This window comes from Suricata suricatta, chromosome 13 (genome assembly GCF_006229205.1).
Source record: "Suricata suricatta isolate VVHF042 chromosome 13, meerkat_22Aug2017_6uvM2_HiC, whole genome shotgun sequence".
In the NCBI taxonomy this organism is placed as follows: domain Eukaryota; kingdom Metazoa; phylum Chordata; class Mammalia; order Carnivora; family Herpestidae; genus Suricata; species Suricata suricatta.
This window is the reverse complement of record NC_043712.1, coordinates 59,614,277-59,636,523: the sequence shown is the minus strand read 5'-3', so window position 1 is coordinate 59,636,523 and position 22,247 is coordinate 59,614,277. Positions and strand designations below refer to the sequence as shown.

Genomic DNA, 22,247 nt, shown 5'->3' with positions numbered 1-22,247 from the left:
CAGTGTGGAGATGTTCCAAGTTTTCTTCCAAGTATGTTAGACGTCTCTCACTGTAGAAAAGCTACATTCAGAGGAAGCAGCTTAGAATTAGTTTTTTCTATATATGTAGAAGATATAGTGTACTATGGAGATAATCTCAAGCAGTGATTATCAACCTGGCTAAGCATCATATTGTTTGGAAGCACATTTAGCTTGGACTCGACCTTAGATTGACTGAATCAGAATTTTCTGTGGTGGTTAAGATTTACTGTAAGAGAAATGAGTCTGATGTTGAATTTTTCAAAGTTTAATGAAATTAACTTTATTAATAGTTTACATACATTTTACCAACTTATTCATATTGCAAGACTAAGAATATAGTCAGTAATTTGGACAAAGATTCTTGGAGACAAATATTCAATAGCATTATAAATGATAGGAGAAAATTGGAATGACTTATATATCTTACAGTGGGAAAGTGGTTAAATTAACTGTGGAATAAGCCATAGTGTTCCATGTATTAAGCCAGTAAAATGGAGTTTTTTTAATTTATAGTTTATTGTCAAGTTGGTTTCCATATAACACCCAGTTCTCTTCCCCACAAGTGCCCTCCTCCATAACCATCACTCCCTTCTCCTTTCCCCCTCCCGCTTCAGCCCTCAGTATGTTTTCAGTATTCAAGAGTCTCTTATGATTTGCCTCCCTCCCTCTCCCTAACTCTTTTCCCCACCTTCCCCTTCCCAAGGTCCTCTGTTAGATTTCTCCTATTAGACATATTAGTGAAAGCATATGATATCTGTCCTTCTCCGCCTGACTTATTTCACTTAGCATGACACCCTCAAGGGTCCATCCACTTTGCTACAAATGGCCATATTTCATTCTTTCTCATTGCCATGTAGTATTCCATTATATATATAAACCACGCCTTCTTGACCCACTCATCAGGTGATGGACATAAAATGGAGTTTTTAAAGGATAATAACTAAGAAGATGTTTATAATGTAGTTATAGACAATAAATAGCAAGGCACAAAATTATATACATACACATTTGGACAAATATTATATTGAGGTACTTAGAAATAATCAAGCTCATAGAGACAGGAAGTAGAATGGAGGTTACCAGGGACTGGGAGGAGAGGCGACTGGTCAGTTAGTGTTTAGTGGATATAGAGTTTCAGTTTGGGATGATGAAACATTTCTGGAGATGGTGGTACTACATTGTGAATGTACCTAAGTCCACTGAAATGTATATTTAAAAATGATTTAAATAGTAATTTTATGTTAATTTCTATTTTAACACAATAAAATGAAAGACCTCTTCTCTCCAAATGCCATGAAACATGGCATGGACTGCAATACTGAGCTCTTCACAAAAGGCGATTTTGTCTGACTTTTTAGAGCATTCAGTTGTGCTCCATGTGAAAGAAAATAAAGTTTGTAGTTATGAAAAATAATTATATATGTATAGGAGGGCCTACTTTGTAAAAAACACATAGAAGCATAGAGATTAATCCAAATGATAACAGCATTTACTTTTCTTATCTTAATTCCAGTATAGTCAACATACTGCATTATATCCATCTCAGGTATACAATACAGAAATTAAATTCTATACATTATTCATTTCATCATGAATACTTTACATTTTTTTCATTTTCATCATGATAAGGGTATTCTTAGTCCCCTTCACTTATTTTACCCACCCCCCACCCACCTCTTCTCTGGTAATCATCAGTTCTCTGTACGTAAGAGTCTGTCTTTTGATTTATCTTTTTTTCCTTTGTTCATTTGTTTCTTAAATTCCACATATGAAGTAAATCGTATGCTATTTGACTTTCTCTGACTGGTTTATTTTTCTTAGCATTAATTACTCTCTAGATCCAACTATGTCATTGCCAATGGCAAGATTTCATTTTTTATGGCTGAGTAATATTCCATTGTGTATATATTCCACATCTTTATCCATTCATTAGTTGATGGATACTTGGGCTGTTTCCATAATTTGGCTATTGTAACCAATGCTGCTATAAACATTGGGGTGCATATAACCCTTTCAAATTAGTGTTTAAGTATTCTTTGGGTATATCCTCAGTAGTGCAATTACTGGATCATATGGTAGTTCTATTTTTAACTTTTTGAGGAAGCACCATAGTGTTTTTCAGAGTGGTGCACTAGTTTACATTCCCACCACAGTGCATGAGGATTTCTTTTTCTCCATTTCCTTGCCAACACTTGTTTCTTGTGTTTTTTATTTATTCCAACAGGTAGTAACAGCATCTACTTCTAGGTGATGGAAATATGGGTTGTTTTTGTTGTTTTATATCTTTAAAAAAAATTCTGTAGTTTCCCCTAATGAATCTATGGTAGATGCTCAGAACAAAGAATTATTAAGAAAAATAATATTAAAGTGTTTTCTATCTTTGTTATCTCTACATAAGGATGATATTAAATATGACTTCTATTTAACAAATAGCCCAGAATTTAATCTATCCAAATATGGTGCATTCCCTTCAAAAGAGTCCACTTGATAGCCTACCATTGATCAAGATATTTGGAGACTTACCTTTATGGCCTGGGATGCCTTCTTGAGGATATCTCTAAGGAGAGTACCTCTTCAGATTGTGGTGTTATAAAAAGCAGTCACAAACGATCTAGGGCCAAGCCCTGTGATTAGGTAGGTGGTACTGTGAATATGTTCCTTTTTTGTAAGATGGCTTTCCTAATAAATTCTTTGAATGAGGACTGGGTGGTCTAGGAAGCCCTCCAGTTTTATATTCCACCATTAAATGAAAAGGTGTTTTCTCTAGTTTGTGAGAGGAGGGATCTGCCATCACTCAATCCAGCAGTTACTTATCATTCAGGGTAGTCAGTTGTAAGCAACAAAAAGTGACTGTAACTAACTTAAGCGCTAAAGGAATGTAGTGGGAAGTTATTAGGAAGCCCACAGAATCTCCAGGAATACAAAAGAACAAGGTCAGAGAATAGGTGAAAACAAGGGAGGCTGCTCAGCTGGAGCATAGGCAGGACCAGGCCATGGATCAATACAGGACACAGCTCCTTCCCTGTGTGTGGTCAGCTTGGCCCACAGCTCTGCCTTCGGTGCATGGGTGCTGCTGTTATGGCTGCCCCTGCTGCCTTCTGAAAGTGTTCTCCCTTCTGCTGCTTTCCTGCATCCCTGATCACAGGGTCTACATCCTGAGCAGGTGCAGCCAATTGGCCAGGCCTCATGCATGTCTGCTGCCAGGGAAGCTGGGTAAAGGAGTATCTGGCATTTTCCAGTGTCTGTAATGTCAGGCTAGCTCTGCTTCCCACTGAGACTCTGAAAGGAAGATAGGGGTTCAGATGCCGGGCAGCCAAACAAATGATAGATAGCTAGTACAATTAGTACATGGCTATCAGTCAGTCTTGTTAATCCCTGCCAGAGTCCATTAATGAGCAGGTGATTATCCCTCACAATGCCAGCAGCTGCTGGTATCAGTTTGCTCCTGGTCACTTAAGCATTTTCCCCAACGGGAACTGTCAGAGGCTCCAAACTATATGGAGATTAAATACTGGGAGTTCAAGTACCATGTCTTCATGTGCTGCAGCTGAACTGATAGACGGGGTTGCCTGCTCTGTGGTTTCTATGTGTTAGGATCAGAGGCGCCAATGGGTCCAGGGTGAGGATGGCAAAATAGGCAGCATTCAAGGACAGCCGCTTGTAGAGGTCCCTTTCAAAGGCTCCAGTAAGAGTTCCAAGAACACAGTGATTTCAGAATTCAGGTAATCAGACTGGTGGCACGTCTCTTCTCTGCAGTTGGTGGAGCAAGCACAGGAGTCAGCCACCACTGTGGCAGCAGTGTGATATGACACCGTGCTCTTGCCTGGGCTGATGACCCATCCCAGTCCTTTCATGAGAGCCCTTTAGTCGTAGCTAGAAGCCTGCTCTTGACTGTGATTATGATTTCTGTCTTTAATTCTCACATCATCTATTTAGTACTCTAGCTACAGGCTTACTGGCAGCTCCACACACCAGTGTCCCTGAGGACGGGGCTCTGGCAGGCTTTAGGGGGTTTACATGTCCCTGGAGGCAGTACAGCAAATGGTGAACAGCTATTTATGTCAGGTGAAGCCAAACTGCTTCTGAGGGTCTAGACCATAAATGAGGAAAATGCATTAGTCAAGGTTTTAATGCATATAATTTCCTAGCAAAGGTGTTTACTTGCTCCAGCAATACACTAAGAACTGCATTAGGAAAGACCTCTTTAGCAGTTTACCTCCTTTACATCCTTTAATAGATCTCAAATTCTAGACTGCTTTAACAAAATCACCTGGGTCACACAGAGCTATGGGTGCGGGAGACTGGAATCTTTTTTTTCTTTTAATGTTTATTTATTTTTGAGACAGAGAGAGACCAAGCACAAGTGAGAGAGAGGCAGAGAGAGAAGGAGACACAGAATCTGAAACAGGCTCCAGGCTCCGAGCTGTCAGCACAGAGGCTGATGTGGGGCTTAAACCCACGGATGGCAAGATCGTGACCTAAGCCAAAATCAGACGCTCAACTGACTGATCCACCCAGGTGCCCCTGCAATCTTGATTTTTAATGTGTGCCTCACTGGTTGGGGCCACACTCTAAGGAGCTATGGCTCCCTGTGCACAGCCCAGGGAGGTGTGAGCTGGCCGAAGGCCTGTAATAGAGGGGGCAGACCATTCACCGGGGCTCTCCACAAACTAAATCCCCTCAGTTTCAGGCAGATGATTTTATTTTTTAGGCTTTTTATTTTTAACAGAAACCTTTTTTTTTTTAACGTTTATTTATTTTTGAGGGACAGAGCATAAAGGTGGGAGGGGCAGAGAGAGAGGGAGACACAGAACTAAAGCAGGCTCCAGGCTCTGAGCTGTCAGCACAGACCCTGACGTGGAACTTGAATTCACGAACTGTGAGATCATAACCTGAGCTGAAGTTGGACGCTTAACCAACTGAGCCACCCAGGTGCCCCTAACAGAAACCTTTTAAACCTTTTTTTTTTTTTTTACATGAAATCTTATTCAGAAATCCAATCTATGAATTAAATAGAAGTTCTTTTCTGGTTGAAGTGATCATGGATGTCCCTTGCAGGGACCCTGAGGTGCTCATGCCCCAGATATGACAGGCCTCCAGGTTTGGTCAAGAGGCCCTCTGTCCCGAGGCATTGTTGGCTCCTCCAGTGTCTCACATGGATGGTCAGTAAACAGACACTGGATTAGTGACTGTGATGGTTTGGGAGATGCCTGCTTTGGAGAGACCAGGGGAATCTCAGAATTAAACCTTCCAGCTTCTTTTCATCACCCATGTGCTTCTGCTTCCATTCCTGTTTGGATGCTTTGTACTCCGTGTAGTCATAGAAAGTTTCTGGCAAACTCAAAATTTTGAGACAGCTGGTGAGTTGAAACCATTTCTCAACGGAGGAAACTAGATATTACAGAAATAAACCTTTTTATGTTTTACTATGAGCTGCTTTAAATCCTTTGGAAAGTAGCTGGGGTGTAAACAGTGAATAATACTTACTAAATGAAGTTATATGCAAATCAAAATAAAACCACTTCCAGCTAACTGACCTGGCAGAGGATGAGAAGGACGCCTCCTGGTGGTAGAGGCGGAAAGGAGGCTTACAGCCAATTTTCTTTTGTATACTGTAGTTGGATGGTTGGGTTTTTTCTTCTTCTTCTATGAATAAAGAAAAAGTTCTGAAAGCAGGAAGATTCGGAAAGCAAACTTCAGTGTCCTTCCTAGTTTCTGACATGGTTTGGGGATGACACAGCAAACGGAATGGTTTCTGAGCTGCACGTTGCTCTTTGAGGTCAGGCACTGGCACTACCAAATGGGACTTGTGAGTAAAGGGTAAATGGACCATAAGACAAATAACAAACTGTGTCTCAGACATTTTATTTTCAAATGCCTTTTTAAAAAAGAATTGTTTCTCCCTTGGTAAAGTTGCATACGTTTAGTTTATTAAGCTATGTTTTATGATAAATTGCTCAAGTATCTTCATGTTTGCTTAGACCACATTTCTGTGGCCATTGCCACACCTTGGTGATATGCTACTTAAGATTGCAGGCCAGGATTTGTTGTGAAGAATTATTTTAAAGGTTAGAAAATCTCTATAGAAGATCAGAGATCTAAAACTAAGGACCTAAGTCTCCTGCTTAGTAGTTGTTTTTGGTAAGTGATAAATGGGAAGTGCATATTCTGTATTCCCCAAAGGCCTTGAATTCCCTCCATTGGTGTTGAAGAAGGGCTCAATGTATAGAATTTATCCTGCCAGAGGAAAAGCAGTGTAGAGAGACAAGGAGTCAGGATTTGGAGATTGAAAAGATCCTCTTTGTTACTAATAAAGCAGAGGTTGGAGTGTGTGGTTTATGTCTGTGGGCAAACAGGTTCCTAATACTGGGCCTGAGGGTCAGATAGGCCTCCTAGTGACAGGGTTGCAGGACACCACCAGCTCCTCTCTATGGAAGGAACAGAGCAGAACTTGGGTTCTCTGCCCACAGGGTGGTTCCAAAGAGAAAGAGAACATGAGGGGTTGAAGCCATAGTTACCATATAATTTAATGTCAGGTTAGTCGACATACAGAGTATACAGTGTGCTCTTGGCTTTGGGGGTAGATCCCCATGATTCATCACTTACATATAACACCCAGTGCTCATCCCAATGAGTGCCCTCCTCAATGCCCATCACTCATTTCCCCCTTCCCCTGCCTGCTCCCTTGTTGGTTATCTGTATTTATGACTTGCCTCCCTCTCTGTTTGAAACTATTTCTCCCCTTCCCCTCCCACATGGTCTTCTGTTAAGGGTCTCAAGTTTCACATATGAGCGAAAGCATATGATATCTTTCTCTGACTGCCTTATCTCACTTAGCATAATACCCTCCAGTTCCATCCACATTGTTGCAAATGGCAAGATTTCATTCTTTCTCATTGCTATGTAGTATTCTAGGACAATTTTTTTTACGGTGTCCATCGTTCCATCTATTAAGTGAGTTAGGTCTAACCAGCTTGAGTGGTAGTGGTAAGCTGGGTGTCTTACGAGTGTCACTGTGTTTCCCCTGAAAATATCCCACAGAGCCCCTCTGAGTTTGCTGTGGTGTATTCCAGGGCCTCATGGTGCATAGTTTGGAAAATGCCATCTCCTTGAGAACTCAAAAACAAAGTTAAGTCACTGCTTATTTTCTTGGAAGAGTGGATGAATGAAAGTTAAAAAGAAACCAGGAATGTTACCCTAATGCAGCTCCCTCCACATGGAAGAAAACTTGAGGAGAGGGTAGAGACATACTCTTGTGCCCCCTCCCCCGCTCCTCAGTCTTACAAGTTTCTGCTCAGTTATCCCAGAGCTGATATCGCTTCCCAGCATAGCAGACTGGATAGTGTCTGTTTAGAAGCTGCACCGTCCAGTGTTCTTAGGACCAGGCACATCTTTGGAAGGGAAATGGATACTAAAAGGATAACCCCAGGGACATAACTAGAATATATTTCTACAGCCTACCCTTTCAATTCTGCATGCCCTAAGGTAAAATATTATGAAGGCTAAGGAGAAACTTATTTTTATTTAACTAAGTTAGATGCAGACTGTCAATTCTACAGAGCTCTGAGCACACAAGTTTCTCTTTGCCCATAGCTTTAAATGGAAGCAAGTCTGCAATGAGAAAAATGAACAGCTGAGCCTCTCATGTATATTCCAAGCCCAACAATAAAATGTCCACTGCTTTATAATGCAAAATTTCTATTCATAATGAAAAGGAATAGAGGGTGGATTTCTAGTCATAAACAACTAAGTATTTCCTGTGTGCGCCTCTCATTTAAACCATAGAACCATGCCCAGTGTGCATTTATAGCTTGATTGATCAAGTGTGCATTTCAATCAGTCATATTGGCCTCATCAGTAAAATACCGGTATTAGCAAAACACGAATTGCTAAATGTGCAAAAACTTTACCAAACAGGTCAAGTATTTAATTCATTTGTATTAAAACTCTACTCTGGCATACCCAATACATACAAATTTAAGAGTTTGCAAACTATGTCTGAAAACATTTTATTTGACCTGTTACCTCCCTTCCCCACCAAAAAGCAAGCACCTTCCAGGATGGACTACTGGGTTTTGCTCTGAACTGCTGCCTTAGGAGGAAGCATTATTGAGTCCAAGACATGAAGTAAGAAGACAGGTTATGGGTGGCCACCATGATGCCTGTGGAAGGAAGAGGGCTGGTCACTTAATGGGAAGCCAGCAGAAGCATGCCTCTCTGGGGAGGTCCAAGGGTCTTCTGAAGAGGCCTACGAAACAGCACACAACCCTCCCAGCCTCACTTGCCACACTGCAGATGCTCCTTGCTTTCCTTTCCCCTGCTTCTTTGTTGCAGCCTGCCAGCTCGGACCTCACTCTGGTCCTCCCTGGCCCCACTTCCACCTGGCTATCCCAATTCTTATTCTTCTATTTACCTTCACTCCTCCAGAGATCCTGACAACCTAAGGAGCCTCCTTGGAGGCTCAGTTTCCTTGTCAGTAAAATGGGGATAATTAATTATGTCTGCTTACTTCGTGGACTGATTATGAGGATCAAATGAGTTGTATGTTAGAGCATTTAGTTAACTCCAAAATGCTATATAAATGTCAGGTGTTGTAAATCATGAGCTGGTCTTTTCCTCAGCTAAAGGAGTTTCCATGCATATTTTAGTTACCCTCTGAACGATTCTTTGTCAAGTAGCAAATGTAAATGCTGCTGTTTTTTTCCTGCTTGGCTTATGGTGGCTCCTTTGCAACTTTATGATGTAGGCTGAATCTTTAAGTACTCCTTTGGCTCATATCTCTTCCCCTGAACACCCATGCAAGATCATAATCCATAAAACACAGAGGCAATAACTCCTTTTAATTGCCAGGAGTTCATCATTTGCTAAGTTCTAGATGCAGTCACTTAGACACTTGAAAAGCCTATCTGTGTTCCTTCCACAGAGCCGAGACTGTGTGAAACTGGGCCCTCCTGCTGAGGGAGAAGTTGTCCAAGTCAAGTGGCCCGATGGCAAACTCTATGGGGCAAAATATCTGGGATCAAATGTTGCCCACATGTACCAGGTGAGTGCTGTCCTGTGTGAGATGCTTTCTGAGAGGAAGTCAGAGGGCACATGTATATCCAGTATGCTGCTCATCAGTAGGCCACATGAATTTGGAGCACCTCTTCTTTTTTAAATAAGCCAAAGATTCACTGTCTGATGACCCAGATATTGGAGTTTCATCACCAAATTCAACACAGGAAAACTCTAATAGCATTTGATGGGTGGTAATTGTAAAGAATATAGTTAGGCTACAAAAATAAGCAACTGGATAGTAGGCTGCTTTCTTGTACCTTCATATGAGAAGAGACTAATTGGCTGATTTATTTCACCATAAGCCAAGACGGTGATGGCTGTTCATCAGCCACCAGTCCATGAATTGGTGGTTTTTGCCTGAGAGACTTAACTCCATTGGGAGTCTCAGCAAACCTAAATCAACTGTGTGTTGACACAGTTGTGGCCATTTGTCCACCTAAGCTTAACAGTGCTTATTTAATGAAAAGTAGAGTTATTGGTTGGATGTTCTGTTCACTAGGGAACTCTGCCTATTTTTAAAGAGTGCATATACAATTAAACTGAAAATATTTTATATCTATCAGAAATGAGAATGAGTTAAACTCTTAACAAAGAAAACAACATGGATGGCAAATGTGCATTTCTATTACTTCAGACTTTTTTTAAAGTTTATTTATTTTGAGAGAGAGAGAGAGAAAGAGGGAGAGAGAGAGAACAAGCATAGGAGGGGCAGAGAGGGGAACAGAGTATCCAAAGTAGGCTGTGCACTGACAGCAGAGAGCCCAATGCAGGACTCAAACTTATGAACCGTGAGATCATGATCTGAGCCAAAGTCAGATGCTTCACTGAGCCACCCAGATGGCCCTCCTTCAGACTTTTAAAAGGAGCACATTTATTAAAATCCATACACTGTAGTACTTTCAGTAACATGATGGCAGAAATCAACATTTTGATGCTAAGCCATAGACTAAAAACAGGAAGATTGTAGTTCAAAGAAGAAAAAAATAAGATTCAGGCCTGTTAAGTTGAAAACACTTTAAGAATGATAAAACTGCCAGTTTCAGCTTAGAAATTGTTCAAAGACTGATAAGGGGCAGGGATTTAAGTGGCAGAGTACAGTATAAGACACTGCATCAAGAACTAGAGCACAATGTAATTAAAGGGGTTCAAAGAAGTTTAGAAACTTGAACATGTTTTAAGGCCTAGAAGAACTCCAAGATGAGCAGGGAGTGGAGCACATTTATGTATATATTGTATGTGTGTGTGTATACTGGTGCCCACGTGTGTGCATGTGTGTGTAAAGGCTATTTTCCCTTTTGTATTGGTCCATAGTGTTGAGTTGCAGATGCAGTTAACTTATGATAGGGTAGGTGCTGAAGTTTCTTTGTATCAGAATGTCCAGAATTAGGCAGAAATCATAAGACAGACTGATAATAGTGGAGACTCCTAGAAAATAAGCATTACTACATGATTCAAAAGAAAATGATTACATTTAATTAAACAATAAATGTAAAAGTGAAGCATCTTACATGTAGCAAAGCTCTTAGCTTACATGGAGAGTATCACAATGAGGACATGCTGAAATTTAGGCTAATTAGTAATCAGTATGTTAACTTCAGTGGAGTTTATGATGGTCTATCAACATAGAACTATAAGCATATTTATAGACTCCATGAAAAAGTTAAGACTAATATTAAAATTATCTCTCAAGTACAAGGAGTTTAAAATCCCTCATTAAACCAAGTGCCCTTTTGAGATCATTTCGTGTTTTGTGTCTAACTATTTAGTCTCATCATTGAATAAGCAAAGACATTCACAAAAATAGATAGAACTAAAATACCTATGGCACAGAGCTAAATATGCTAAGTACATGCACTGTTTTTGACCCTCCCAGTAGCCCTGCAAGATAAATGTTTTTGATTCCTGTTTTACAAATGAGGGTAAAAAGGTTACATGAATTTAATAATTTGTTGATGAGCACAGAACTAGTAAAGGGAAGGGCCAGAGTTTACTCTGAGCTATGTTCCAGCTTGGGTGAACAACCATCCCAGCTTGCAAAGGACTGTCCCTGATTTTAGCGCTAGAAGTCCTGCCTCCCAGGAGACCCCTGGGTCATCACACTGTACTCCCTTTTAGTTTTATAATTGCCTTTTTCTCTTTGTAGGATTTTCAAATGATCTAAAACAGAAGAAAGGTAGGCACAAGTACTTCTAGCTATGCTATCAAACTGTATAAATGAGAAGACACCTTGGCCTAATTAAATATTAAAGAAACCACTCTGCTAAAATAAGGCCAGGAAGAAAAGGCTTCCCATCCCAGCCTTCTGGGAAGTAACAGGGAGAGAGCACTCTCCTGTGACCAAGACCTAATTCCACCCTATTGTTTCAGCTTAGTCAAATGTGCACAGTACATGGATAAAAAGAGAATTATATATATTATCCTAATTTTAGTATTTTTTAAAGTCCAGCAGATTTTTTTTTATTATTAACATAGTGCAGCTGCAAAGTTTTACTTACCTTTTAACCAGAAATACAAGCCTATTTTTATTGCTTACACCTAAAGAATTCAGACAACTTAGAGACTTCAAAAATGTCATACATGGTTCAGGGTTAGATAGAACATATTAGATCTTGTACCCTGAGGGCATTTAGGTGGCTTGGTTGGTTAAGTGTCTTACTTTGGCTCAGGTCATGGTCTCACGGTTGGTGAGTTTGAGCCTCGCATTGGGCTCCTTCCTGTCAGCACTCAGAGCCTCCTTCAGATCCTATGTCCCCTTCTCTCTCTCTCTGCCCCTGCCTCACTTGCGCTCTCTACAAATAAATAAATATTAAAGAGGGAAAAGAGGGGCACCTGGGTGGCTCAATAGGTTAAGCATCTGCCTTGGCTTAGGTCATGATCTTGTGCTCATTGAATTTAAGCCCCACATTAGGGATTCTCTCTCTCCTCTCTTCTCTCTGTCCCTACCCTGCTTGTGATTTCTCTCTCAAAATAAATACATAAACTTAAAAAAAAAAAAGATACTGTGTTCTGATTGCATCCCTTTTGTTGTTTACTCCTGATAGAACTCACGTGTGGCTAAGCCTAAACCAAAAACAGTCACTTTGAATAGGTAATTTGATGAATTTCCCCCGATGCTCTAGGTTTCTGTAAACCAGCGTCACTTACTTTTCTCTGACAAAATCTTCTAAAATGTTGAAAAAACTGGTTAAGCAGTTGTTTACTGCCATTTTATTAGCTTAAAGAAAAAGTTTATATTTCCTTTTAAATGAAAGTTTTCACACATTAGTGTGGTTACATGCTATGAGGTTGAGAACCTGGGATTTTTCTGGCCGAATGGTTGAATTTGACAGAAATGGATTTTGAAAGTTAAAGAGTAATGAGAAATTACTTTATCCTGGAAGATTATTATGCAAAAGTAAATATATCATCATTTGTCTCTCTTAGGGTGTCAGAACCTCTTAAAGAAACAATGGTACTGATAGGCCCAGTTCTCAATGCTAAATTGGCCATAATTTCATATTCTAAGAAATCAGTTGAGGAGCAGCTATGTTTCTTTGTTTTTGCTTTGGGGGTGGGGGAAGGGACAACATTTTCATATCACAAATTCTAAGACTCATTTTCAAGAATTTTGGCCTGTTTGAAAACATATGTTTTCGGGTTGCTGGGGTGGCTCAGTCGGTTGAGCGTTTGGCTTCAGCTCAGGTCATGATCTCACAGTTCCTGGGTTCAAGCCCCATGTCAGGGTCTGTGCTGGCAGCTCAGAGCCTGGAGCCTGCTTCCGATTCTGTGTGTCCCTCTCTCACTCTGCCCCTCCCCTGCTCATGATCTGTCTCTCAAAAAAAATGTTAAAAAAGAAAACATGTTTTCATACATATGTTTGATAAGGGAAAGAGCTTTTCTTCCTTCCTTATCTGTTGGCTGGTTCTCTTGTTTGTTCTGCTTGGTCCTCTTTTCCCTTTTTTAATGTAGTTAATTAGAATCTTGAAAAAAAATGGTGAATGTTTGTTTGTGTATGTATGTGTATATGTGATATTGTGTATATATGTTTTGTTGTATGCATGATGTCTTATTTCTCATTAGGTTGAATTTGAAGATGGATCCCAGATAGCAATGAAGAGAGAGGACATCTACACTTTAGACGAAGAGTTACCCAAGAGAGTGAAATCTCGTTTTGTAAGTGCTGGCAAACACCCCTTGGGGATCTGCCATGTGAGTCTCTCATCCTCTCCCTCTGTTTCCCAACCCCAGCAGGAAACATCCTTAGGCATTGGATTGATTTCCAGAAAGCCAATGCAACTTTTCCCTTACTTATGCAAACCTCAAATTTGGCTCCAAATGGGAAACCAGTGTAGCTTTCTTGTTTTCCTTTCTAATGAAGTCAAATGATGTTAACATTTATTGGCATACCAAAATCGTTGTTGAATATGTACTCTGCACAAAATGCTAGGAACATAGAAATGTACCATCCAGACATGTATAATCTTGTCAGCAGAAGAAACATTAAAAGAAGTTTTCAGTACTAGATTAAAAGGGACACGGTATAAGTGAGCGTCTGGTTTCCTATAGCCTTATCATATAGATTAACTTCTCTCCAAAAACTCATTAATGTTTGTGTCAGTTCTTAATTAAACCAAGCTCTCACTGTTATAACTAAAGGAATTTTAAAAAGCTCCAAAAGTAGTTGTGGGAATACTAAAGCAGTTTCTAAAACAAAGAAAACGTTTTTAGTTTCAAGCTTTATACATTCCATTAAAAGACAAATAAACATGGACAAATAATCAAAACTGAAGTTGTTAAAAAATATAATTCACAATAACTTAGTTTGCATTATTGTATCATAAAATATTTAGTGGAGCCTGAAATGAAATCAATTTTACTCATTTAGAATTGCATCTACTATATATGCAAAATGATAACTCCTGAACAGAGAAATTTGAAAGAATGGGATTTTTTTTTACTAAAATGAATTTTGTTTCCAGGATAAATGACATCCTTAGTTTACAGCACATACTTATGATACACTTTTCTGCAGTGATAGAGTTACCTTAATTTGGGAAATCCTTGGATTCCTTTGGTTGTATAATTAGCTCCTTTTCCTGTTAGGTGAGATCCTAGGGACAGGGTAACTGCACCAGGTGTCAGCTGGCTTACTGAGCGGCATTCATGAGAGGAAGGTCTTTCACAGTCAAGTTGTCAAGAGAAGAGTGACAGTAGTGGTACTGGCCCAATGAGAAATGTGACACCTAGGGGACCCAACAACCTAAAAATAGATAAACCTCCAGATAAACTGCAGGGAAAGAGAAAATCAGATATTCCTGTTGTAAAGACATTGGCTAAATCCTAACAAAGATCTAAAAAGTCTGGATATCTTGTTCAGCTCTACATTTTTAAATCTCTTGAAAACAGTTTTTCTCTTCTGGATGCTAAAGATAGCTACCGCTCATGCTGTGCTCCTGTCTTCCACAGATTCTCCCTTGTCTCCCTGCCTTCCCTTGACCCCCCACTTATTTATTTACTCACTCACTCACTCACTCACTCACTCACTCATTTACCTAGAGACTGAAAGATGGGGAATGGAGTAGGTAGTCCTCTGTAAGTCACTCAGGTCTTTGATTTACTAAGACATGTATGATTAAGCACCAGCTGGGTCTTGTAGATTTCAAATACTGTTTCTTAATAACATTAAAAGAATGCTTTTTTGCTTTCTGCTCAGATCATAATCTCTTTGTTCCATGATAGATTTGGCTCCAGTACCTGGTTGCCTTCCTTCATAGCTTTATTTGAACTCAGCTCCTGAATTTCCTAAGATCCATTTTACTGAACAGTCACAACATCCAACTTTTTTCTCAGAATTTTTTAATTAAAAATAAAAGTCAGTGAAAAATATATAAATCCCAATATTACCTGAATGTGACCTGTTACATCAAACAGTTGAGCCTAGTAGAAAATATCTTCAGGAGCAAAGTCTCATACATTAAATCTAATTTGCTACCTCTGTTTTTATTGAATCAAAGACTCCTGTGCTCCTGTTATAGCAAACCAGCTTTGCCTTCAGGTTAGTATATCACCCTCAGGCCCTTGGTTGGTCTATCTATGACTGCTATTTTTTTTTTCCGGTTGGTGAAACAACTCTAATTGGAAAAGTCATTGATGGAAGATATTTTATAATTAGAGAAATCTCTTTTGTTTTTCTAAAGGAGGGGGTGGGCTAGCAGCCTCACTGGTAAACAGGACGCTTCATATTTTAATGACTTCTGCTCACTCAGACACATGCTGACTTGGGAAGAAATTTTTCAAAAGAGTCAGCAGTCCACCTCGGTGGTGATTTTTGCGGGGGTTCTTTCCCACTAACTTCACAAACGGCCCCATTACCTTTTATTGTCTCACAGAATAACCATGGCAACGGTGCATAATTAAGTGGAGCTGCTGGTAAATCGGTTTTATTATTGTGTTTGAGAGGCTGACTTTTGCTGTTCTCGCACAGTGGCAACACTTTCATAGATGTTTTATTTTCTCCTTTGATAACTTTAGCACTTATAAAAGGGAAAGATTACTCAGAGGAAGTACTTTGCCAAGAATGAATGAAACAAAAATGTTTTCGCCTAATGGCAGAGGGTGCCCAACCAACCCATAATCTTGTATTTTCTTCCCAAGTGCAACAGGGGAGTGTCTGGGGGACCCATGCAGGTAGCCTGTTACCTTGGATGACCACCTCATGAACTGGGAAGGAACATGCCCACTGTGCACGTAGCTCCATTTTTTAGTTTCCAAGCTTCTTTGAATTGTTCCATTGTTTGTCTCTTCTTCATGAGGCTGTATGTTTCAAGCCCTCAAAGCTGGACTCTGCTTCTGTCACCAACCAGGGGAGGTGGTCTCAGTGACCGTGGGATCCACTGTGCTTTGGTGTCATTGAGAGTGATCTACCTCAGTGAAAACCAGTTGGAAATGCATTTTAGGAGGCAAAGCAATAGGGGATTAGGAAGCAAGAATAGTCTCCTAATGTGGCCTTTACCTAAGCATAACAAAAAAAGCCTACATCCCTTCACCTAGCTAACCCTTAATTAAGCAGTGATTGAGTACTGGGCATGTTCCTTGGTGTAGAGAACACGTAAAATTCTGAGCTCATTGCCTAATATCCCCATCCTCAAGGGGTTCAAGGAATCCCCAGTGAGGAGGAACTTACCTGCCCCTCATCTCTGCCAGTGACCTCATTCTACTGCATTGACTTGTAAAGCCTCAGAGGAACCAGAAGAGCCCTTGAGTCTGCCTGTGGCAGAGAAAATAGAAAGCTTCCATGCAAAGGAAAAAGTATATCTAATGACAGAAAAGCCAGTGAGACGTGGCCAGGAACTGCAAATAGTTCTATTTGAGCAGAATGTGGTGTAGGATTATGCCAGGTTGTGTAGGTCCAGCCTAAGGAGCTCAGGTGCCATCTTAAAGGCAACAAGGCTGTTGAAAGATGATAAGCAGGGATGTCATGGGATCCAACAGTTTGTGAAGCACTTTCTTCCAGTGTCTGTAGAACAAAGTCAGGAAGCGCAACATTTGTTATGGTTTAGGAGAGGAAATGTGAAGACCTGCACCAGGGATCAGCCAGGATAAAGAAAGGAGGTAGGGCTGCAAGGAATATGTGGATTGGTGGGGGTGGGGACATTACCAATGATTACAGGTGCAGCCAGATGGATAGGATAAGTAGGCGATGTGTGCAGGATGGAAAGGACAGTGATGGGGAGGGAAGACTTTGAGTTCAGTGTAGGACAGCTTGATGTGAAGTGCCTCTGGTGTCACCACTCTGAGACACCTGCTGGGCAGTTGGACATGCAGACCTATGCACAGGAGGAGGTCTAGACCAGAGTGAGGGGGTAAACATCCTTGGAGAAGAAGTAGGAATTGAAGCCATGAGTACAAGGGCTTCAGCAAGCATGTGTGGAGAGGAGAAGTGCAAAAAGCACTTCAAAGAGAGTTGAACAGATAATTGGTGGCCTCTGCACCCCACCCGAGCTGGCTGGATCAGGTCTTTGTCCATTCTTGCCATAGTCAAATGCTGTGCCTTCTGCACTGTGACGCTGACTCTTTCTAGTCCACAGCCTCTGATATGCGATTTGAAGACACATTTTATGGAGCAGACATAATCCAAGGGGAGAAAAAGAGACAGAGAGTGCTGAGCTCCAGGTTTAAGAACGAATATGTGGATGACCCCGTGTACCGCACTTTTTTGAAGAGCTCTTTCCAGAAGAAGTGTCAGAAGAGACAGTAATCTGCATACACTGCTGAAGGCAACTGAGCAACTTGGGCCGGAAGAGGAAAGATGAAGGGACAGCCTTGGGGCCAGTGATGTGTTTCACTGGGGTAGGTGGCAGGGGTGTCTCTGACAGTGGAAAATTAGGCATGCTGGAGTTTGTCACCCAAACCACAGAGTACAAATGTTACTAATTGGACACAACAATCTGAAATCATCCCCTCGTCCTGCTTTCACTTGTGAGCAACTGTCTTCAATGATCCCAAAGAACTTTTCTAAGTAAAAGGAAATAATAGTGAATCACCCACCCAAAAAAAGCCACTGCCAGAGGAGGCAGGTCCCCACATGTGACCTAATCAGGCCCTTAGTCAGGAAACACATGGAGACTTCTCTCTGCAAGCCCAGCAGGTGGGAACCTCCATACCCAGGTAGGAGGGTGATAATTTATATATTTTCCACAGTCAGGGAAGGACTCTCACTTATTTGTCTTAAATGGCAGTTTTTATAAAACATTTTTAAAACGCAAATGGCCTGTCTTGTAATGAGATTTACCCGTGTGCTATCTGTAATTTCCCTTGTACAGAACTTTTACATTTTTTTATATCCCTATTACTTTTGATTGTGTCTGATGAGAACTGAGTTGTTGGCCTTTGTGAAATTTTTGGCTCTTGAGAAAGAATTCTTATGAATTGTATGGGAATTTTATATATTTAAAGAGGGAGATCTGGGGCTGTTATTTTTAAACACTTTTTTTTCATAATATTCTAAGTAGATATTTATAAAATATATTTCTTTCATTATTTGTTTGTAAAATTAGAGTTTAAATAAATATGCTTTGATGCATAGTTTTCAACTAATATGATTTTTCCTTTTTAAAACAGCCTGAAAATGTACTAGTGTTTAAAAATAAAGATTTCCATTTTCTCCAATTCTGTCTTCTGACTTGCTTATTTGTTTAAATTTAAATTTTTTTTAATGTTTTTATTTTTATTCTTGAGAGAGAGAGTGAGAGCACAAGCACGAGCATGAGCTGGGGAGGGGCAGAGAGAGAGGGAGACACAGAATCCAAATCAGGCTTCAGGCTCTGAGCTGTCAGTACAGAGTCCTACATGGGGCTCAAACTCATGAGCTGTGAGATCATGACCTGAGCTGATGTCAGATGCTTAACTGACTGAGCCACCCAGGCACCCCTGTTTAGGTTTAAATCAATAGAAAAAACAGATTTTCTTTATGAGATGGCTATGAAGACATATCAAAGTTTGTCAGGCCCTTCTTTGATCACAGACTTTTTATATAACTGGACACATTGCCAGATACTTCAGGCAATGTCACTGGGTGTAAAGGCTCTTTGGCCTGCCAGTGGTGCCAATTAAAGTGTTTCCCTCAGCTCCTTCTAGGCCTTGAAGAACTAGGCCTAGAAGGCACCTAGAGTCTGGAGCTCTTTTTATCCCAGGTTTCTTGGTTTCTTGGTCCCCAGGTCCCTTTAGAAAAGGCTGTGTGGACTCTCCAGTCCCTCTCCTCAGTTCATGGGTGACCTGTGGAGGACCTGCAGGGAAGGGATTACCCAGGGTCTCACAGTCCTCAGTGACTGCCTCACTTAACTGTGGCTGCAGTCATGCTGCTTCACAAACAACTGCCACAGCCCAGCGGCCTGCAGTGGAAGTACTTGTTTTGTTTATGGGCCTGCAGTCTAAGCTGGGCTTGGCTGAGCAGCTGTGCTGACCTCAGCTTGGGTGAGCTCACATGTGTGCTCCACGTGTCTCCCGTCATCCCACTGGACCCTTTGGACTAGTTCAGGTGTGTTCTCATGTCAATGGCAGAGGCCGGAGAGCAGGTGAGCCCAGCCAAGGAAGCATATTTCAGTTCTCTCTGTGGTGCTGGTTAACACACCATGGACCAAAACCCAGATCCAAGGATTAGAGGGCATGTCAAGGTTTCATGGCAAAGACTGTGGATGTATCATGTTACTGGAAAGAGAGTAAAGAAGTACAGCAGTAATAGCAGAACCACAGTTAAATCTCAGTTCTCCAGACTGCCTGCTAGCTAACTGCTCATTTTCCAGAGTGGCTCATGCCTGAACTCTGAGCTGGGGAAAAGTCTTACTTTTACAGGGACTGAGCAATCCACATTCCCTACCAGTGTCATCATATATTTTATCAAGTAATCTGGCTTGTGTTTTCTGTCTCCAGGTTTTGAATGCAACTGACCTGCCTTCTCCACAATATTCCAGGAAAGTAGGCCTGTGTAAAGCATTAAAAGGAATTAATCTAAATAGGATCATTCGTTCTGTACAAGTTTGCCTGTCAGCAAGATTTCTGATTGGCTGCCACAGGGAGAAAATGTGCAGAGTTCTATGTGATCTCAAACACAGCTGTTTTTTATAGGCTCACTTAATTAATGTTCCTATAACCAAGTACAGCTGTATATGGTCTTAGCAAAATAGTGCTGGCCACAGATGCACTCTGGCTCTCGAGAAAGACGCCTTTGTTTCACTACATTCTGCATAAAGTCATTATTAGCTCTATAACCAGATAGATCATTAAAGGTTTTTCACTTACTGTATGACACTTCAATTGTAATTTTAATTTCTTTGCGTTACACTAACTGCATTTTTAATCTGTATGTGTAGCATGAAATCAGTTGACGGCTAGATTCTGGTATTAAAAAAATTGCTAGCTGTGACAATTCTAATGTAAATCTAATTGCAAGCCCTCTCTCTGGAGGTTAGAGGATTAATACAAACTGCCTGGCATATTTCACAACACTTTAGTTCCTTTATGTGTGTTTGAAATGAGAACAATGTGATTCTTGTCAGTTTACTTTTAGTAAGGTACTTTTGTTTAGTTCATCGAGAGAGAAATTGAGAAGAAGCATCCACTAAAATACATGACTGGAATTCATTATAAATTGCTACTGGCTGATAGTATATGAATAGAAAATAATTAGGAGGAATAGGTGCTCCCTGAACCCATCTAGTGTGAAACAAGGCTGCCCTGCAGACGGTACTGTAAATGACTGGGAGGCCTCACAAGTAATCATATGGGGTGTGTATACTGCAAAATAACATTGGGCTTTATTTTTTTGCCCTTAAGGAAAAGGGATCTGAAATGAAACTATCTTTATTTCAGATATTAATCAGCCTCATAAAGTTGCAGCTAACTAGGGGCATTCTCATTACATGAAGTAATTGTGACTGGTTGGTTACAAGACTCAATTGTACTACTGACTCTTTCTGAGAATTTAGATGTGCACGCATTGAAAATGATACATGGTCTTTTCACCCAGTAGAGACATAAAGCATTGACTAGGGGGGAGAAGGACTCTTGGCCTCAGATGAGGTCTGAATTCTCCAGCAAGTGGATTCCTCCATCCTCAGGTGTAGGACCTCTTGAAGAAATTGTACTTCATGAAGAGAATCTAATAATAATGATGTATTGAGTACCTATTGTGAATTTCCAGCTTTGTAGATTCTTTAGTGATATTTATTTACCTTATTTAACACCCCCCCAAGAAATCAGCAAAGTATCATTTCTTGCTTTCACAGAGGGAAACTAAGGCTCAGAGAGGTTATGTAAACTCTAAATCACTCAAACTTTCATGATGCACAAAGAAAAAAAACAAAAGACATTCAAAAGACTACTCTGAAGCTCAAAGGTACATTAACGCTAGAGATGTAAATGAGGAAGGCATTATTTTTATTGGTAGATGTTTAATTTTTTTTTAATGTTTTTTATTTATTTTTGAGAGACAGAGACAGGGCGAGCAGGGGAGGGTCAGAGAGACAGGAAGATACAGAATCCGAAGCAGGCTCCAGGCTCTCAGCTAGGTGTCAGCACAGAGCCCTATGCAGGGCTCAAACCCACGAACTGTGAGATATTGACCTGAGCTGAAGCCGGCCATTTAACTGACTGAGTCACCCAGGCACCCTGGTAGTGTTTAAAAATATGTGAAATCCACCGTCTAACAAAGGCAAAAGCATAAGGACAGAAAAAAGATCAGTGCTTGCCTAGGACTGGAAGTGGGGGAGGGGATTGACAACAAAGAGGTATGAAGGAGCTTTTTTGGGGGGATAGTGGAAATATTCTTTTTCTTGATTGTAGTGGTTGTTACAAGACTATATGTCAAAGTTCATAGAATTGAACACTGAAATAGGTGGATTTACTATCTGTAAATATTATCTCAATAAACCTGTCAAAATCTAGGTAAACAGTAGCCAAGCCACCTAGACCACATATCCTGTGAACAAAGGACAGGAAGTGAGAAGAGATCAGAACCCTGGGATAGCTGAACAGATGGGTAGAAAAAGAGGAACCTGTGAATGAGCACTAAATGGGAAAACCAAAATGCTCTGATGTCCTGGACATCAAGGGAAGAAAGTGTTCAAAAAAGAGGAGTGATCAACAGAGAGAAAATGCTGCAGAGTCCAAGTAAGATCATGTAATTGTTTATTGGGAGGCCAGTAGTGATCTTGGTGAGAGCATTTCAAGTGGTTTCAGATGAGAAATCTATTAACATTCAAACTCATGTTCCCTGCTGGACCAGCACCACCTCCTCTCCCTTTTACCTTCCTTCCTCCTTCCTGCCTTCCCTCCAACTCTCACCCTCCCTTTCTGTCTCCTTTCAAGATTTTCTTCTTTGGATGTGGTTTATATATACAATGGAATCCTACATGGCGATGAGAAAGAATGAAATCTGGCCATTTGCAGCAATGTCAGTGGAACCGGAGGGTGTTATGCTAAGTGAAATAAGTCAGTCAGAGGACAGATACCATATGCTTTCACTCATATGTGGAACAGGAGAAACTTAACAGAGGACCATGGGGGAGGGGAGGGGAAGAATAGGGAGAGGGAGGGAGACAAACCGTAAGAAACTCTTAAATACTGAGAACAGACTGAGGATTGATGGAGGTGGGGGAGAGGGGAAGGGGGGTGATGGGCATGGAGGAGGGCAC

General features: G+C 40.7%; 1 protein-coding gene across 8 annotated transcripts in view; it reads left to right on the top strand.

The window, feature by feature from the left end:
* Positions 1-18,064, top strand: part of KDM4C (lysine demethylase 4C) — a 392,424-nt gene extending 374,360 nt beyond the window's left edge. For 4 of the 8 annotated variants that reach the window (XM_029919878.1, XM_029919876.1, XM_029919874.1 and 1 more), the window contains 3 exons: positions 8,945-9,064; positions 13,138-13,230; positions 17,138-18,064. In XM_029919878.1, the coding sequence (XP_029775738.1) occupies positions 8,945-9,064; positions 13,138-13,230; positions 17,138-17,314 (390 nt within the window). In that variant the 3' untranslated portion in view covers positions 17,315-18,064. Of the gene's footprint in view, positions 1-8,944; positions 9,065-13,137; positions 13,267-17,137 lie in introns of all 8 variants that reach the window. The other 4 variants (XM_029919877.1, XM_029919875.1, XM_029919873.1 and 1 more) reach the window with 1 other exon arrangement.
* The last annotated feature ends 4,183 nt before the right edge of the window (positions 18,065-22,247 follow it).